The following is a 14644-nucleotide window of genomic DNA, read 5'->3' as shown; positions in this document are numbered from 1 at the left end:
CGTCTCTACTAAAAATATAAAAAATTAGCTGGGCATGGTGGTGCGTGCCTGTAATACCAGCTACTCAGGAGCCTGAGGCAGGAGCATTGTTTGATACCAGGAGGCGGAGGTTGCGGTGAGCCGAGATCGCGCCATTGCACTCTAGCCTGGGTAACAAGAGCGAAACTCCGTCTCAAAAGAAAAAAAAAAAATTTAAGATACCTTGCAAATATAAAGGAAAATTGCCTGTGAAATTTGAGGTAACTTTTTTTTTCTTTTTTTTGAGACGGAGTTTTGCTCACATTGCCCAGGCTAGAGTGCAATGGCGCAATCTCAGCTCACTGCATCCTCCGCCTCCTGGATTCAAGCGATTCTCCTGCCTCAGTCTCCCAAGTAGCTGAGATTATAGGCGTGTGCTACCATGTCCGAATAATTTTGTATTTTTAGTAGAGATGGGGTTTCACCATGTTGGTCAGGCTGGTCTTGAATTCCTGACCTCAAGTGATCCACTCACCTTGGCTTCCCAAAGTGCTGGGATTATAAGCATGAGCCACCATGCCTGGCCTATTGCATTCTTTTTTAAAACAAGGGTTAGGATCAGAAGTTAATGGCCAGGCATGGTGGATCACGCCTGTAATCCCAGCACTTTGGGAGGCCAAGGCAGGTGGATCACCTGAAGTCAGGAGTTCAAGACCAGCCTGGCCAACATGGTGAAACCCCTTCTCTACTAAAAATACAAAAAAAATAGCCACTCATGGTGGCGCAAACCTGTAATCCTAGCTACTCAGGAGACTGAGGCAGGAGAATCCCTTGAACCCGGGAGGTGGAGGTTGCAGTGAGCCGAGATCTGGGCCAACAAGAGCAAAACTCCATCTCAAAGAAAAAAAAAGCAAGATCAGAAGTTAATTTGGCTTTACTGGGAGTCACAATGGCTTGGTTATATAAGTGATAACTAACTGTAACTGTCATCATCTTCTTTATGCTTAAATATGAATAATTGTGATTTACCTAAGCAAGGCCCAAACTCTTAGAGGAAACATTCATTGAATTTTTTGTTGTTGTTTAACTGTGACTCCTTATTTCCTATAATTAAAACCTTTACTCTTAATTCCTCAGGGAGCACTCAACATCAATGATAGAACCATACCTCAGCCCCCCGTTCTTCAGCTTTCAGTAGAGAAGCTGAGCAGAGATGGAGCTTTCCTCATGGATGCAGGCTCGGTAAGTAGTTTGACTTATCCTGCCCTCACTGCAAACTACTGTACTGTTTTAATTTAGCATTTGGTTTCATTTCCTTTAATATCTATCTTCCTGAACTGATTTCATACGTTAACCTGTGTACAGTCATATACACTAATTAATGATGTGTAAGTCATCGCTTATATGATGGTGATCCTGTAAGATTTATGATGGAGCTGAAGAATTCCTATCACAGAGTATTTACTATGCAATTTTAAAAATTATTGTTTTAAAGCTGTACTCCTACTTAATTAAAAAAAAAGTTAACAGCCTCAGGCAGGTCTTTTAGAGGTATTCTAGAAGAAGATATTGTAATCATAGGAGATGACAGCTCTGTGCATGTTATTGCCCCTGAAGATTTTCCAATGAGACAAGATGGGGAGGTGGAAGCCAATTGAGATTGACGATCTTGACGCTGTGGAGGCCTAGGCTAATGTGTGTTTGTGTTTCAGTATTTAACAAAAAATTTAAAAAGTAAAAAATAAAAAAAATTTTTAAATAGGGAAAAGTTTATGGAATAAGGATATAAAGAAAGAATATTTTTGTATAGCTGTACAATGTTACAAAAGAGTCAAAAAATTAAAAGAAGTTTGCTGGGCATGGTGGCTCATGCCTGTAATTCCAGCACTTTGGGAGGCCAAGGCAGGTGGATCGCTTGAGGTCAGGAGTTAGAGACCAGCCTGGGTAACATGGTGAAACCCTGTCTGTATTCAAAATACATATATTAGCCAGGCGTGGTGGCTCGCTCCTGTAGTCCCAGCTACTCAGAAAGCTGAGGTGAGAGAATCACGTGAACTAGGAGGCTGAGGCTGCAGTAAGCTGAGGTCATGACACTGCACTGGAGCCTGGGCAACAGAATGCGACCTAAGTCTCCAAAAAAAAAAAAAAAGTTGTTGGCTGGGCCCAGTGGCTCATGCCTATAATCCCAACATTTTGGGAGGGCAAGAAGAGTGGACTGCCTGAGCCTAGGAATTCCAGAACAGCCTGGGCAACATGGCGAAACCCCATCTCTACTCAAAATACAAAAATCAGCCAGGCCTAGTGATGTGCACCTGTAGTACCAGCTACTTGGGAGGCTGAGGTGGGAAGATCACCTGAGCCCAGGAGGTCGAGGTTGCAGTGAGCCGAGATAATACCACTGTACTCCAGCCTGGGCAGCAGAACAAGGCCCTGTTGGAAAAAAAAAAAAAAAAAAAAAAATTAAAAGAGGACGGGTACAGTGGCTCATGCCTGTAATCCCAGCAGTTTGGGAGGCCGAGGCAGTGGTTCACCTGCAGTCGAGAGTTTGAGACCAGCCTGACCAACATGGTGAAACCTGTCTCTACTAAAAATACAAAATTATTCGGACATGGTAGCACACGCCTGTAATCCCAGCTACTCTGGAGGCTGAGGCAGGAGAATCACCTGAATCCAGGAGGCAGAAGTTGCAGTGAGCTGAAATCACACCATTGCACTCCAGCCTGGGCAACAAGAGCGAAACTCATCTCAAAAAAAAAAAGAAAAGAAAGAAAAGAAAAAAATTAGAACGTTTATAAAAGTTATAGTAAGCTAAGGTTAATTACTGAAAATTAACCTTAAGAAAGAAATTTGGGCCGGGCGCGGTGGCTCACGCCTATAATCCCAGCACTTTGGGAGGCTGAGGCAGGTGGATCACGAGGTCAAGAGATCGAGACCATCCTGGTCAACATGGTGAAACCCCGTCTCTACCAAAAATACAAAAAAAAAATTAGCTGGGCATGGTGGCGCGTGCCTGTAATCCCAGCTACTCAGGAGGCTGAGGCAGGAGAATTGCCTGAACCCAGGAGGCGAAGGTTGCGGTGAGCCGAGATTGCGCCATTGCACTCCAGCCTGGGTAACAAGAGCGAAACTCCATCTCAAAAAAAAAAAAAAAAAAAAGAAAGAGATTTATATATATATATATAGTATGGCCTAAAAGTACAGTATTTATAAAGTTTATAGCAGTATACGGTAATGTCCTAGGCCTTTATATTCACTTAACACTCACTGACTCACCCAGAGCAACTTTCAGTCTTGTGGGCTCCATTCATAGTAATTGCCCTATACAAATATCTGTTTATCTCTTCTACCATATTTTTACTATACTTTTCCTATTTTTAAATGCACACTTACCATTGTGTTACAGTTGCCTACAGTGTTCAGTACAGTAACATGCTCTAGAGGTTTGTAGCCTAGGAGCAATAAGCTATACCATATGGCCAAGGTATGCAGTAGGCTATTACCATCGAGGCTTATGTATAAATACAGTAAGATGTTCACAAAATTAAATCACATAACACATTTCTCAGCATATATCCCCATTGTTCAGTGATTGATGACAGTATATTTGTCACCTTCCCCCTCCATATCCTCCTTGTTTCATGCCAAGCATAAAATGTCTTATAATGGTAAATAGTAATTATTATTAATTCAATTAAAGGCTGTACAATCTCACTAAATATACTTAGCTTTTTGATATTTTAAAATATACTTAGTCAGGCTAGGCATGGTGGCTCATGGCCTGTAATCCCAGCACTGTGGGAGGCCAAGGCAGATGGATCACTTGAGGTGAGGAGTTCAAGACTAGCCTGGCCAACATGGTGAAACCCCATCTCTACTAAAAATACAAAAATTATCTGAGCATGGTTGCACACCTGTAATCCCAGCTACTCGGGAGGCTGGAGTGGGAAATTGTTTGAACACAGGAGGCAGAGGTTGCAGTGAACCAAGATTGTACCACTGCACTTCGGCCTGCGTGACAGAGTGAGACCCTGTCTCACAAGTATATATAAAAAATAAAAATAAAATATACTCAGTCAACAGACTTACCTTTATGTATGGTACATCTCAAAATAATTTTATTCTTGTCCTTAGGTACTGATGCTTTGGGTTGGAAAAAATTGTGCACAGAGTTTTCTCAGCCAAGTTCTAGGAGTTCAAAACTATGCATCAGTTCCACAGCCTATGGTAAGACTCTTTTATTATAGTGATTATAAAGGGCATTTCAAAGGTGGCAAAAACATGAATAGCCCCTATTTTGATATCAGAAAATAATAACAAAATTATACCGAACATTTTTATTGATAGGTTTTTATATTAATGGATTCTATGATTCCATTCATAGAATCACTAGGGAATTTATGTATTTAAACAGCAGATAGGCCGGGTGTGGTGGCTCACACCGTAATCCCAGCACTTTGGGAGGCCGAGGTGGGTGGATTACCAGGTCAAGAGATTGAGACCATCCTGGCCAATATGTTGAAACCCTGTCTCTACTAAAAATACAAAAATTAGCTGGGTGTGATGACGAAAGCCTGTAGTCTCAGCTACTCGGGAGGCTGAGGCAGGAGAATCACTTGAACGTGGGAGGAAGAGGTTGCATTCACACCACTGCACTCCATCCTGGTGACAGAGCAAGACTACGTATCAAAAAAAGAAAAAGAAAAGAGATATTTCAGGCATAGTGGCTCACACTTGTAATCCCAGCACTTTGGGAAACTGAGGTGAGATGATTACTCGAGCTCTGGAGTTTGAAACCACCCTAAACAACATAGTGAGACCCCATAACTACAAAAAAATTTAAAAATAGCTGGGCATGGTAGCACACAACTGTGGTCTTAGCAACTCAGGAGGCTGAGGAGGGAGGATTGCTAAGGCCTGGGAGGTTGAGGCAGCAGGGAACAGTGATTGCGCCACTGCACTCCAGCCTGGACAAAAGAACAAGAACCTGTCTCAAAAAATAAAAAATAAAAGACAGCTATATCAGGATTATAGCTAGGATATGCAGTGGATTTCAGGCCTGGAACAAAACTACTGGACTGGATAACTAAGTGTTTTAAGTAATGAGTAAATAAGAAATGGTTATATTTTTAGTAATTCCTGAATGAATCAATTAATTCTGGATGTCATACTAAAACGAAGAGAAGAACTAAGAGGGTTTTCCAGATGAGGGCTTAGCAAACTGTGCCCAAGGGGTACCTGCTACTTGTTTCTGTAAATTTGGTTTCTTTTTTTTTTTTGAGACGGAGTTTCGCTCTTGTTACCCAGGCTGGAGTGCAATGGCGTGATCTTGGCTCACTGCAACCTCCGCCTCCTGGGTTCAAGCAATTCTCCTGCCTCAGCCTCCCGAGTAGCTGAGACTACAGATGTGCGCCACCACCCGCAGCTAATTTTTGTATTTTTAGTAGAGACGGGGTTTCACCATGTTGACCAGGATGGTCTCGATCTCTTGACCTCGTGATCCGCCTGCCTCAGCCTCCCAAAGTGCTGGGATTACAGGCGGGAGCCACCGCGCCTGGCCTGTAAATTTGGTTTCTTCGGAGCCGGGTGCGGTGGCTCTTGCACTTGAACTCAGGAGGCGGAGGTTGCAGTGAGCCGAGATCACGACATTGCATTCCAACCTGAGCAACAAGAGCAAAACTCTGTCTCAAAAAAAAAAAAAAGTTTCATTGGAACATCCATGACCATTCACTTATATATTATTTATGGCTACTTTGGTGTAACAATGGCAAATTGAGTAGTTGCAGCAGAGACCAAATGACCTACAAGCCTAAGGTATTTACCATGTGGGCCTTTAAGAAGTTTGCCTACTCCTATTTTGGATTATTTGTAGAAAATTGTAGTCCCAAGTCAAGTTGCATTGGCATGACTGTGGGAATTTTTTAGGAAAGCAAAATCTTAGGACCACACCCTTGCCCCAGACCTCCTATATCTTTATCTGTAGTTCAACAAGATTATCAGGTGATTCATATACATGTTAAAATTTAAGGCCAAGTACGGGAACTCACACCTGTTATCCCAGCACTTTGGGAGGCCGAGGTGGGCAGATTGTTTGAACCCAGGAATTCTAGACCAGCCTGAGCAACCTGGTGAGATCCTTATCTTTACCAAAAATACAAAAATTAGCTGGCAGGTGGGGCACACCTGTTATTCCAGCTACTGGAGGTTGGGGGGCTGAGGTGAGAGAATCACTTGAGCCTTGGAAGGCGGTGCAGGTTACAGTGAGCCATGACTGCACCAGTGCACTTTAGCCTGGGCAACATAGGAAGACCCTGTCTCAAAAAAATAAGATAAATTTGAAAAGTAGGCTGGGCACAACGGCTCACATCTGTAATCCCAGCACTTTGGGAGGCTGAGGCAGGTATATTGTCTGAGCCCGGGAGTTTGAAACCAGCCTGGGTAACATGGTGAAACCATGTCTCTACAAGAATTACAATAGCCAGGCAAGGTGTGCACATCTATAGTCCCAGCTACACAGGAGGCTGAGGTGGGAGGATCACCAGAACCAGGAGGTTGAAACTGCAGTGAGCCATGATTGTGCCACTGCACTCCAGCCTGGTGACAGAGACCTTGTCTCAAAAAAGAAAACCAAAAAAAAAATTTAATTAAAAAAATTAAAATTTGAGAAGTACCATAAACCATGTATTAGATATATAATTAATTTGATTATTGTTTGTTTTGATTAACAGACAGACCTTCCAGAACTTGATACACCAGAATCTGCCAGAATAATAACTTTTATCTCTTGGCTTAGAGAGCAGAGACCATTCTTCCCGATACTTTATGTAATAAGGTAAGTTGAATTTTCCATTTGCTAGTAGTAAAACACTTTGTTTGGCCTTGCCACAACCTGTTTCAAATAATGGATATATGTGATCTAATGTTTAAGCAACCTTTTACAAGAGTATAGCAAAAAAAAGAAGAAAAAGAATTCTTCCCAATAGCAGTAAAGCATGCCTTAGATCCAATTATTGAAAATACTATACTTTTTCCTTTTTTCTTTTCTTTTTTTTTGAGACAGAGTCTCACTCCATCACCAGGTGCCAGGCTGGAGTGCAGTGGAGCGACCTCAACTCACTGCAACCTCCACCTCCCGGGTTCAAGCAGTTCTGCCTCAGCCTCCCAAGTAGCTGAGACTACAGGCGCATGCCGCGCCCAGCTAATTTTTTTGTATTTTTAGTAGAGACAGGGTTTCACCATATTGGCCAGGATGGTCTCGATCTCTTGACCTCGTGATCCACCCGCCTCGGCCTCCCAAAGTGCTGGGATTACAGGCTTGAGCCACCGTGCCTGGCCCTATTTTGCCTATTTTAAAATATGCAATACATTATCATTAACCATAGTCATCATACTGTGTAATAGGTAACTAGAATCTCTTCCTCCTAAGGAAATTTTGTACCCTTTGACTAACATCACTTCTTTCCTTCTCCACACCCACCTTCTGCCCCCTATCCTCTAGTAACCATAATTCTACTTTATACTTACATGAGTTCAACTTTTTTAGATTTCACACATAAGCTAGATCTTGTGGTATTTGTTTCTCTATGCCTGGTTTATTTCACTTAGCTTAATGTCCTTTAGCTTCATCCATGTCACAAATGACAAAATTTCCTGTTTTTTAAAGGCTGAATATAATTCCATTGTGTATATATACCCCATTTGAAAAATCCATTCATTTAGTTATTACCATATCTTGGGTGTTGTGAATAATGCTGCAATGATCATGGAAGTGGAGGCATCTCTTTGATAAACTGATTTCAATTCCTTTGGATATGTACTCAGAAGTGGAATTTCTGGATCAACTGTTTATCTTAATTCCACCATAAGCTTTTCCCTTAAACAATTTGAAGTTCACATAACCAAGTATTCTCAGAGAAAGCCTCTAGAAATAACTGTTTATATGGTAAATGTTATGATGGTTATGAGGAAATCAAAAGCCTTCTGATGGGCCAGGTGCAGTAGCTCATACCTGTAATCCCAGCACTTTGGGAGGCCGAGACAAGTGGATCACAAGGTCAGGAGATGGAGCCCATCATGGACAACATGGTGAAACCCCATCTCTACTAAAAATACAAAAAAATTAGCTGGGTGTGGTGACGCACGCCTGTAACCCCAGCTACTCAGGAGGCTGAGGCAGGAGAATTGCTTAAACCCAGGATTCGGAGATTGCAGTGAGCAGAGATCTCGCCACTGCACTACAGCCTGGGGGACAGTTCGAGACTGTCTCAATAAAAAAAAAAAAAAAAGCTTTCTGACAAGTCTGTTTATTTTACTGTTACATTTTATCTAAAAGTTTTTGCCTTTTATTCCTAAGGGATGAGAGTCCAATGAAAGCAAACTTCCTTCAAAACATGATAGAAGACAGAACAGAATCTGCATTATCATATTATGAATTCCTGTTGCATATACAGCAACAAGTGAATAAATGAACAAATGAAGAAGTTTGACTTAATTATTTCTAAGGAATGTCACAATAGTGCAGAATACCTGGAAATGTGTAATACCTTCTTTTTCTATTGTTTGTGGACTGTGTTGATTGAGATGTTCTCACTGTGATTTCAACAACCTATAGCAAATAAAAGACCACAGCAGAGAATCAAACATGCAACTTTGAAATACTGTATTTTTCAAATCAGAATCTAGCTACATATGATTGGATACTTTTTTTTTTTTGCCAATTATGTTTGAGTTGTTATGGATTAAAATAAGACAAGACAATATTGCAGAGGCAAAGTACATTTTGTAAAATAAAGATTTCTGTGTTCTACATGTATATTTCTCATTTTTTATTATTATGAATTTTTGGCTGCTACATTTAAAACCTCACAAGACTAAGTGTTGCAGGGAAGTTACAGATTCATTGATAGTAATGTTTTTAAAATAAAAACAACTGGAAGTAAATAAAATGTAGGAAGACTAGAATTCAATCCCCACACCCGTCCTTTTTTTTTTTTCTCTCCGTTTTAAGGAAGGGAAAGGATCATTATGTTTCCTAAAACTAGAGTTAACTAATTCTAGTATAGCTTGAGAAAAATATGGAGTAACACATTCAAGCTTTAAAATCTGTCAGTATTCTTTATACTTGAAGAACAAAGTCTCTTTGATTTGAAGTGAGAACTATCATTAAGTGGTTTTCTGATTTCCTGACCAACACTTGGACATACTGTCTTAATCTGTAGTGAGAAGAATTTGAGCTGCTTCATAAACATTGGGACTGGCAATAATAATAGGGAGATAAGAAACTTTAATTATCTTGATCCTTTAAGTGGATTTTGTTTGGTACATTTCTGCTCTGGGTATGTAGTAAAAGTGGGGTTTTTTTGGTGAAATGAGGGTGAATGAAAGAAATGAAAGGTTTTAAAGTGCTATCCAAAAACATCAGTAAAATTTTCTAAGGAGTTTAATTGTTAAATTGGAAGTCATTCATAAGAAGTATTTATTCTTTAATATGAAAATCTTATTAAAGCATAAATGCTGCTGATTGATTTGATGGATATTAAGATTACACACATCCAACATTGAAGTTATAAAAGAAACTTGATTTCTGAAAATCCTTAAGAGACTGCTTTCTTGATTCAGCTAGAGAAACATTATAGTCAAAACTATTGAGTGAATTTTGTTTACAAATAGGTAAATTATACATTTGTATATTTAAAGTGCTGTGACATAATATCTTTAAGAGTGGCTCAGTTTTCATAATTAATTTTGTCTTACGAATTTCTTACAACGTGTTCATGTGTAATACTTGATTAAAATATTTTGGGGTTTTTTGTTTTATTTTAATGGGTTAGAAAATGTGTTTACAATCTTGGTCTTACATGATCACCAATGAAATAGTAACTTTCAGGTTTGTATCAATATGAGCTGACTTTAACGGAGTTGTTTGGGATAGGGAGGAAGCAGTCCCTCTACAGTATACAACTACTGCTTGCCAGCTGGATCAAAATAATCATGTTTTATGAAAATATCTCCCTTAAGCAGTGTTAAGGTTGGTTTGCAGTGTGCAAGTGGCACATTGAACTGGAAGTTTTCTTGAAAGCCGCTTCATCTTACAGGAAGCAATTTTCAAATTGTAGCAAATTATATTATCCCCTCTTAAAGAAACAGTCATTATTATTTGGGTGTGGTGGCCCATGCCTGTAATCCCAGCACTTTGGGAGGCTGAGGCTGGTGGATCACCTGATGTTGGGAATTCAGGACCAGCCTGACCAACATGGAGAAACCCCATCTCTACTAAAAATACAAAGTTAGCTGGGCCTGGTGGCAGGTGCCTGTAATCCCAGCTACTCAGGAGGCTGAGGCAGGAGAATTGCTTGAACCCAGGAGACAGAGGTTGCAGTGAGCCAAGATCACACCATTGCACTCCAAACTGGGCAACAAGAGCAAAAACTCTGTCTCAAAGATAAAAAAAATAAACAGTCATTATGTACAGATGTTTATTAAAATAACTAAAATGTTCCTCTTAATGTGATTTTTAAGTGGAGTTATTTGTAGGTCCTTTCTTAAAAGTAGTAAAGAATCTTCCAGAGGGAAACATTTGTGCTTCTAGGGATAATCTTCCTTGTGCCTCACTACATCCCTAAGTGGGTATGACTCTTGTTATTACCACATGCTTTATTAGTATATTTCACAAATTTACTTTTAAAAATTATTTTAGATACTGTGTAACATGTGCAATCCAGAATAATTTTTATAACAGGTCATGAAAAACATAACTTTAGTTAGGATTCAATATTTGTTCTCCACATAATGCGAGAATGAATGAGCCTTTGGAGATATTGATACAAAGCAATTATTTTTTGCAATGTTGAATGTGTTTTTAGTTTCTTTTTTTTTTTCCAATAGGGCACTACCTGCCATATCATCTTGTATTACTTTTTGACGTAAAGCAACTAATATTTACACTATGCCATATTTTTTTTATCATAGTTGTAAATTATGAAAGATCCTTGAATTTTCTACAGATCTACAATTACTAATGTAATAGATAAGGGCAATCTTGGTATTTAAATCTGAGCATGGCAGTTCTACCATAAAAAGTACTCTATTTTTCTAATTTCTAGGATTTTTTAAATAACATTTCTGTAAGTCTGACATACTAATAGTCACTCAAGCAGTTACCATTTATTTTAGTTTGCATATATTTTCACTGTTTTTAATTTAATGTAATGTATTGAGTCTAATAGACTGTTTTGCAATAATTAGAATAAAGATTTATTTCTTCTAATCAAAGATGCATAACAGCTATTATCTAGGGGACCACCAAATGTGATTTCAAGGTTTTGTTAACTATTATAAATGTAATCCTTATATAGAAATTTTAATTTTGTAAAGTAGTGTATAATATTGTAATATTAAATTCTTGTTCTCAGATTCAAGTATGTATTGATCTTCAATGTCCTGTGTTAAATCTTGCTTCTCTGAAATGTTGGAAACAAGATTTGTCTTCCTTTTTACAGTTTGTAATTTTCACTGTCTTACTCCTGTATAAAAAAGCAAAGTCATTTGTAACCCATGCAAACAATCGTTTGATCTGTGCTAACTTATCAACTTGGATATTCAATAAAGTTAATTGAAAGAGCTTACATATAGTGACTAGTTATTTAAAGTTATATGAGCCTGGTACAGTGGCTCACACTTGTAATCCCAGCAGTTTGGGAAGCCCAGGTATGAGGGTCACTTGAGGCCTGGAGTTCAAGACCAGTCTGGGCCAGATGGGGAGACCTTGTCTCTATAAAATAGTTTTTTTGTTTGTTTGTTTGTTTGTTTGTTTGAGATGGAGTTTCGCTCTTGTTACCCAGGCTGGAGTGCAATGGCGCGATCTCGGCTCACCGCAACCTCCGCCTCCTGGGTTCAGGCAATTCTCCTGCCTCAGCTTCCTGAGTAGCTGGGATTACAGGCACGCACCACCATGCCCAGCTAATTTTTTGTATTTTTAGTAGAGACGGGGTTTCACCATGTTGACCAGGATGGTCTCGATCTCTTGACCTCGTGATCCACCCGCCTCGGCCTTCCAAAGTGCTGGGATTACAGGCTTGAGCCACCGTGCCCGGCTACAAAATAGTTTTTAAAAGTAGGCTGGGCAAGGTGGCTCACGCCTGTAATCCCAGCACTTTGGGAGGCCAAGGCAGGTGGATCTCCTGAGCTTAGGAGTTCAAAACCACCCTGCCAACATGGTAGAACCCCATCTCTACTAAAAATACAAAAATTAGCCGGGCATGGTGGCAGGCGCCTAATCCCAGCTACTCAGAAGACTAAGGCACGAAAATTGCTTGAACCTAGGAGGCAGAGGTTACAGTGAACCGATATCGCACCACTGCACTCTAGCCTGGGTGACAAATCGAGACTCAGTCTCAAAAAAAAAGAAAAAAGAAAAAACCAGGTGCGGTGGCTCACGCCTGTAATCCCAGCACTTTGGGAGGCTGAGGTAGGCAGATCACGAGGTCAAGATATCGAGATGATCCTAGCCAACATGCTGAAATCCTGTCTCTACTAAAAATACAAAAATTAGCTGGGTGGCAGGTGCCTGTAGTCCCAGCTACTTGGGAAACAGGCAGGAGAATTGCTTGAACCTGGTAGGCAGAGGTAGCAGTGAGCAGAGATCATACCACTGCATTCCAATCTGGTGACAGAGCAAGACTCCATCTCAAAAAATAAGTATTGGGGCATGGTGACTCTTGCTTGTAGTCCCAGCTACTCGGGAGGCTGAGGCGGAGAATCTCAGAGATCGTACCATTGCATTCCAATCTGGTGACAGAGCAAGACTCCATCTCAAAAAATAAGAAAGTATTGGGGCATGGTGACTCTTGCTTGTAGTCCCAGCTACTCGGGAGGCTGAGGCGGAGGATCTCTTCAGCCCCGATGCATGAAGCTTCAATGAATCATGACTGTGCCACTGCATTCCAGCCAGGGTAAGAAAGCAAAACCCTGTCTCTTAAAATAACTAAAAAGTGACACGAACAACTTGCCAATTACTAAGTAGTACTATGTCGTGCATCCAGGTTAAGTCAATGAAAAACTATTGCTGAAGGTGCTTTAAATAGCGTAAGTAGATGTGTGGGAAGTCAGTTGTAGCCCAGGCTGGAGTGCGGTGGCGCAATCTTGGCTCACTGCAACCTCCACCTCCCAGGTACCGGTTCAAGCAATTCTCCTGCCTCAAGCTCCTGAATAGCTGGGATTACTGGCACGGGCCCAGCTAATTTTTGTATTTTTAGTAGAGGCAAGGTTTCACCATGTTAGCCAGGCTGGTCTTGAACTCCTGACCTTGTGATCCACCCACCTCAGCCTCCCAAAGTGCGGGGATTACAGGCATGAGCCACTGCACCTGACCTAAATGAATTCTTGATGTTTGCTCCTCAAGGATAGCTGGGTTTGAAATTACGTGTCAAAGGTTATTTTTCCATTGATAATGTTAAGATACTACTACATTGTCTTCTGTATCCTTGTGTTTTAAGATGACTGGCCAGGACGATGCAGTGGCTTACACCTGTAATCCCAGCACTTTCGGAGGCCAGGACAGTCAGATCCCCTGAGATCAGGAGTATGAGACCAGCCTGACCAACATGGAAAAACCTCCTATCTACTAAAAATACAAAATTAGCCGAGTGTGGTGGCGCATGCCTGCATTTTTAATAGAGAGAGGGTTTCATCATGTTGACCAGGCTGGTCTCAAACTCCTAGCCTCAAGAGATCCACCTGTCTTGGCTTTTATCCTTGATGTTCTATAATAGTTTTATTACTCTTGGTGTTCTTGGTTTTTTGTTTTTTTTTTTTTAATCCTGCTTGTCAGAGCACACTTTAAAGATCCTTGTCTACAATTCTGAAAAACTCCCTGCCATTTCCTTTTCGAATATTTGAAAACCGTTCTCTAAAATTAAATCTTTCTGGATTAAATTTCTGTTCCGTGCGGCCGGGCGCGGTGGCTCAAGCTTGTAATCCCAGCACTTTGGGAGGCCGAGGCGGGTGGATCACGAGGTCAAGAGATTGAGACCATCCTGGTCAACATGGTGAAACCCCGTCTCTACTAAAAATACAAAAAAATTAGCTGGGCATGGTGGCGCGTGCCTGTAATCCCAGCTACTCAGGAGGCTGAGGCAGGAGAATTGCCTGAACCCAGGAGGCGGAGGTTGCGGTGAGCCGAGATCGCGCCATTGCACTCCAGCCTGGGTAACAAGAGCGAAACTCCGTCTCAAAAAAAAAAAAAAAAAATTTCTGTTCCAACTTTTAACTCGGCTGGAAGAATTTAAGTGTTGTATTTCTTCATGTTGGAATATGGGTTTTCAGGCATATTTGAGGGGGCATATGTTTTATTTTTGTTTTAGTTCATCTCGCTTTGTTTATGCCTACTTCTTATCTAAGGGTTTTGCAATTGCCTTTTCCTGACCCCTTCTCCAGAACTGGGGCTCATAGTGGTGCTTGTGGGCTCCTATTCTGTAATGATTTAGGGATATCATCATTGCAGTCACCTACAGTGGGAAGTGTAATTGTTGCCCTCCCGTCTGTCTTCCTTCTTTTAAAGTGGAAATCCAAGTCTGGGTAGGTCAATAGCAAATTATGTGTTGAACATTTTTGGAGCAAGGACAGGTTTTAAACAGTTCGGTCTGGTCTTCCCTGTCTCATACAGAGCATAACTAATGCCTGTCACCCCATA

At 40.7% G+C, this 14644-nt stretch overlaps 1 protein-coding gene across 5 annotated transcripts in view; it reads left to right on the top strand.

Annotated features, from left to right (window-relative positions):
• SEC24A (SEC24 homolog A, COPII coat complex component) overlaps positions 1–11579 on the top strand; it is a 77800-nt gene extending 66221 nt beyond the window's left edge. For all 5 annotated transcript variants that reach the window (XM_074381470.1, XM_039470459.2, XM_039470467.2 and 2 more), the window contains 4 exons: positions 1096–1200; positions 4090–4182; positions 6684–6787; positions 8309–11579. In XM_074381470.1, the coding sequence (XP_074237571.1) occupies positions 1096–1200; positions 4090–4182; positions 6684–6787; positions 8309–8423 (417 nt within the window). In that variant the 3' untranslated portion in view covers positions 8424–11579. The remainder of the gene's footprint in view (positions 1–1095; positions 1201–4089; positions 4183–6683; positions 6788–8308) is intronic.
• Positions 11580–14644: the final 3065 nt, after the last annotated feature.

Source organism: Saimiri boliviensis, chromosome 1 (assembly GCF_048565385.1).
Source record: "Saimiri boliviensis isolate mSaiBol1 chromosome 1, mSaiBol1.pri, whole genome shotgun sequence".
In the NCBI taxonomy this organism is placed as follows: domain Eukaryota; kingdom Metazoa; phylum Chordata; class Mammalia; order Primates; family Cebidae; genus Saimiri; species Saimiri boliviensis.
Note: the sequence above shows the minus strand (reverse complement) of the source record. Positions and strands in the feature narration are given on the sequence as shown.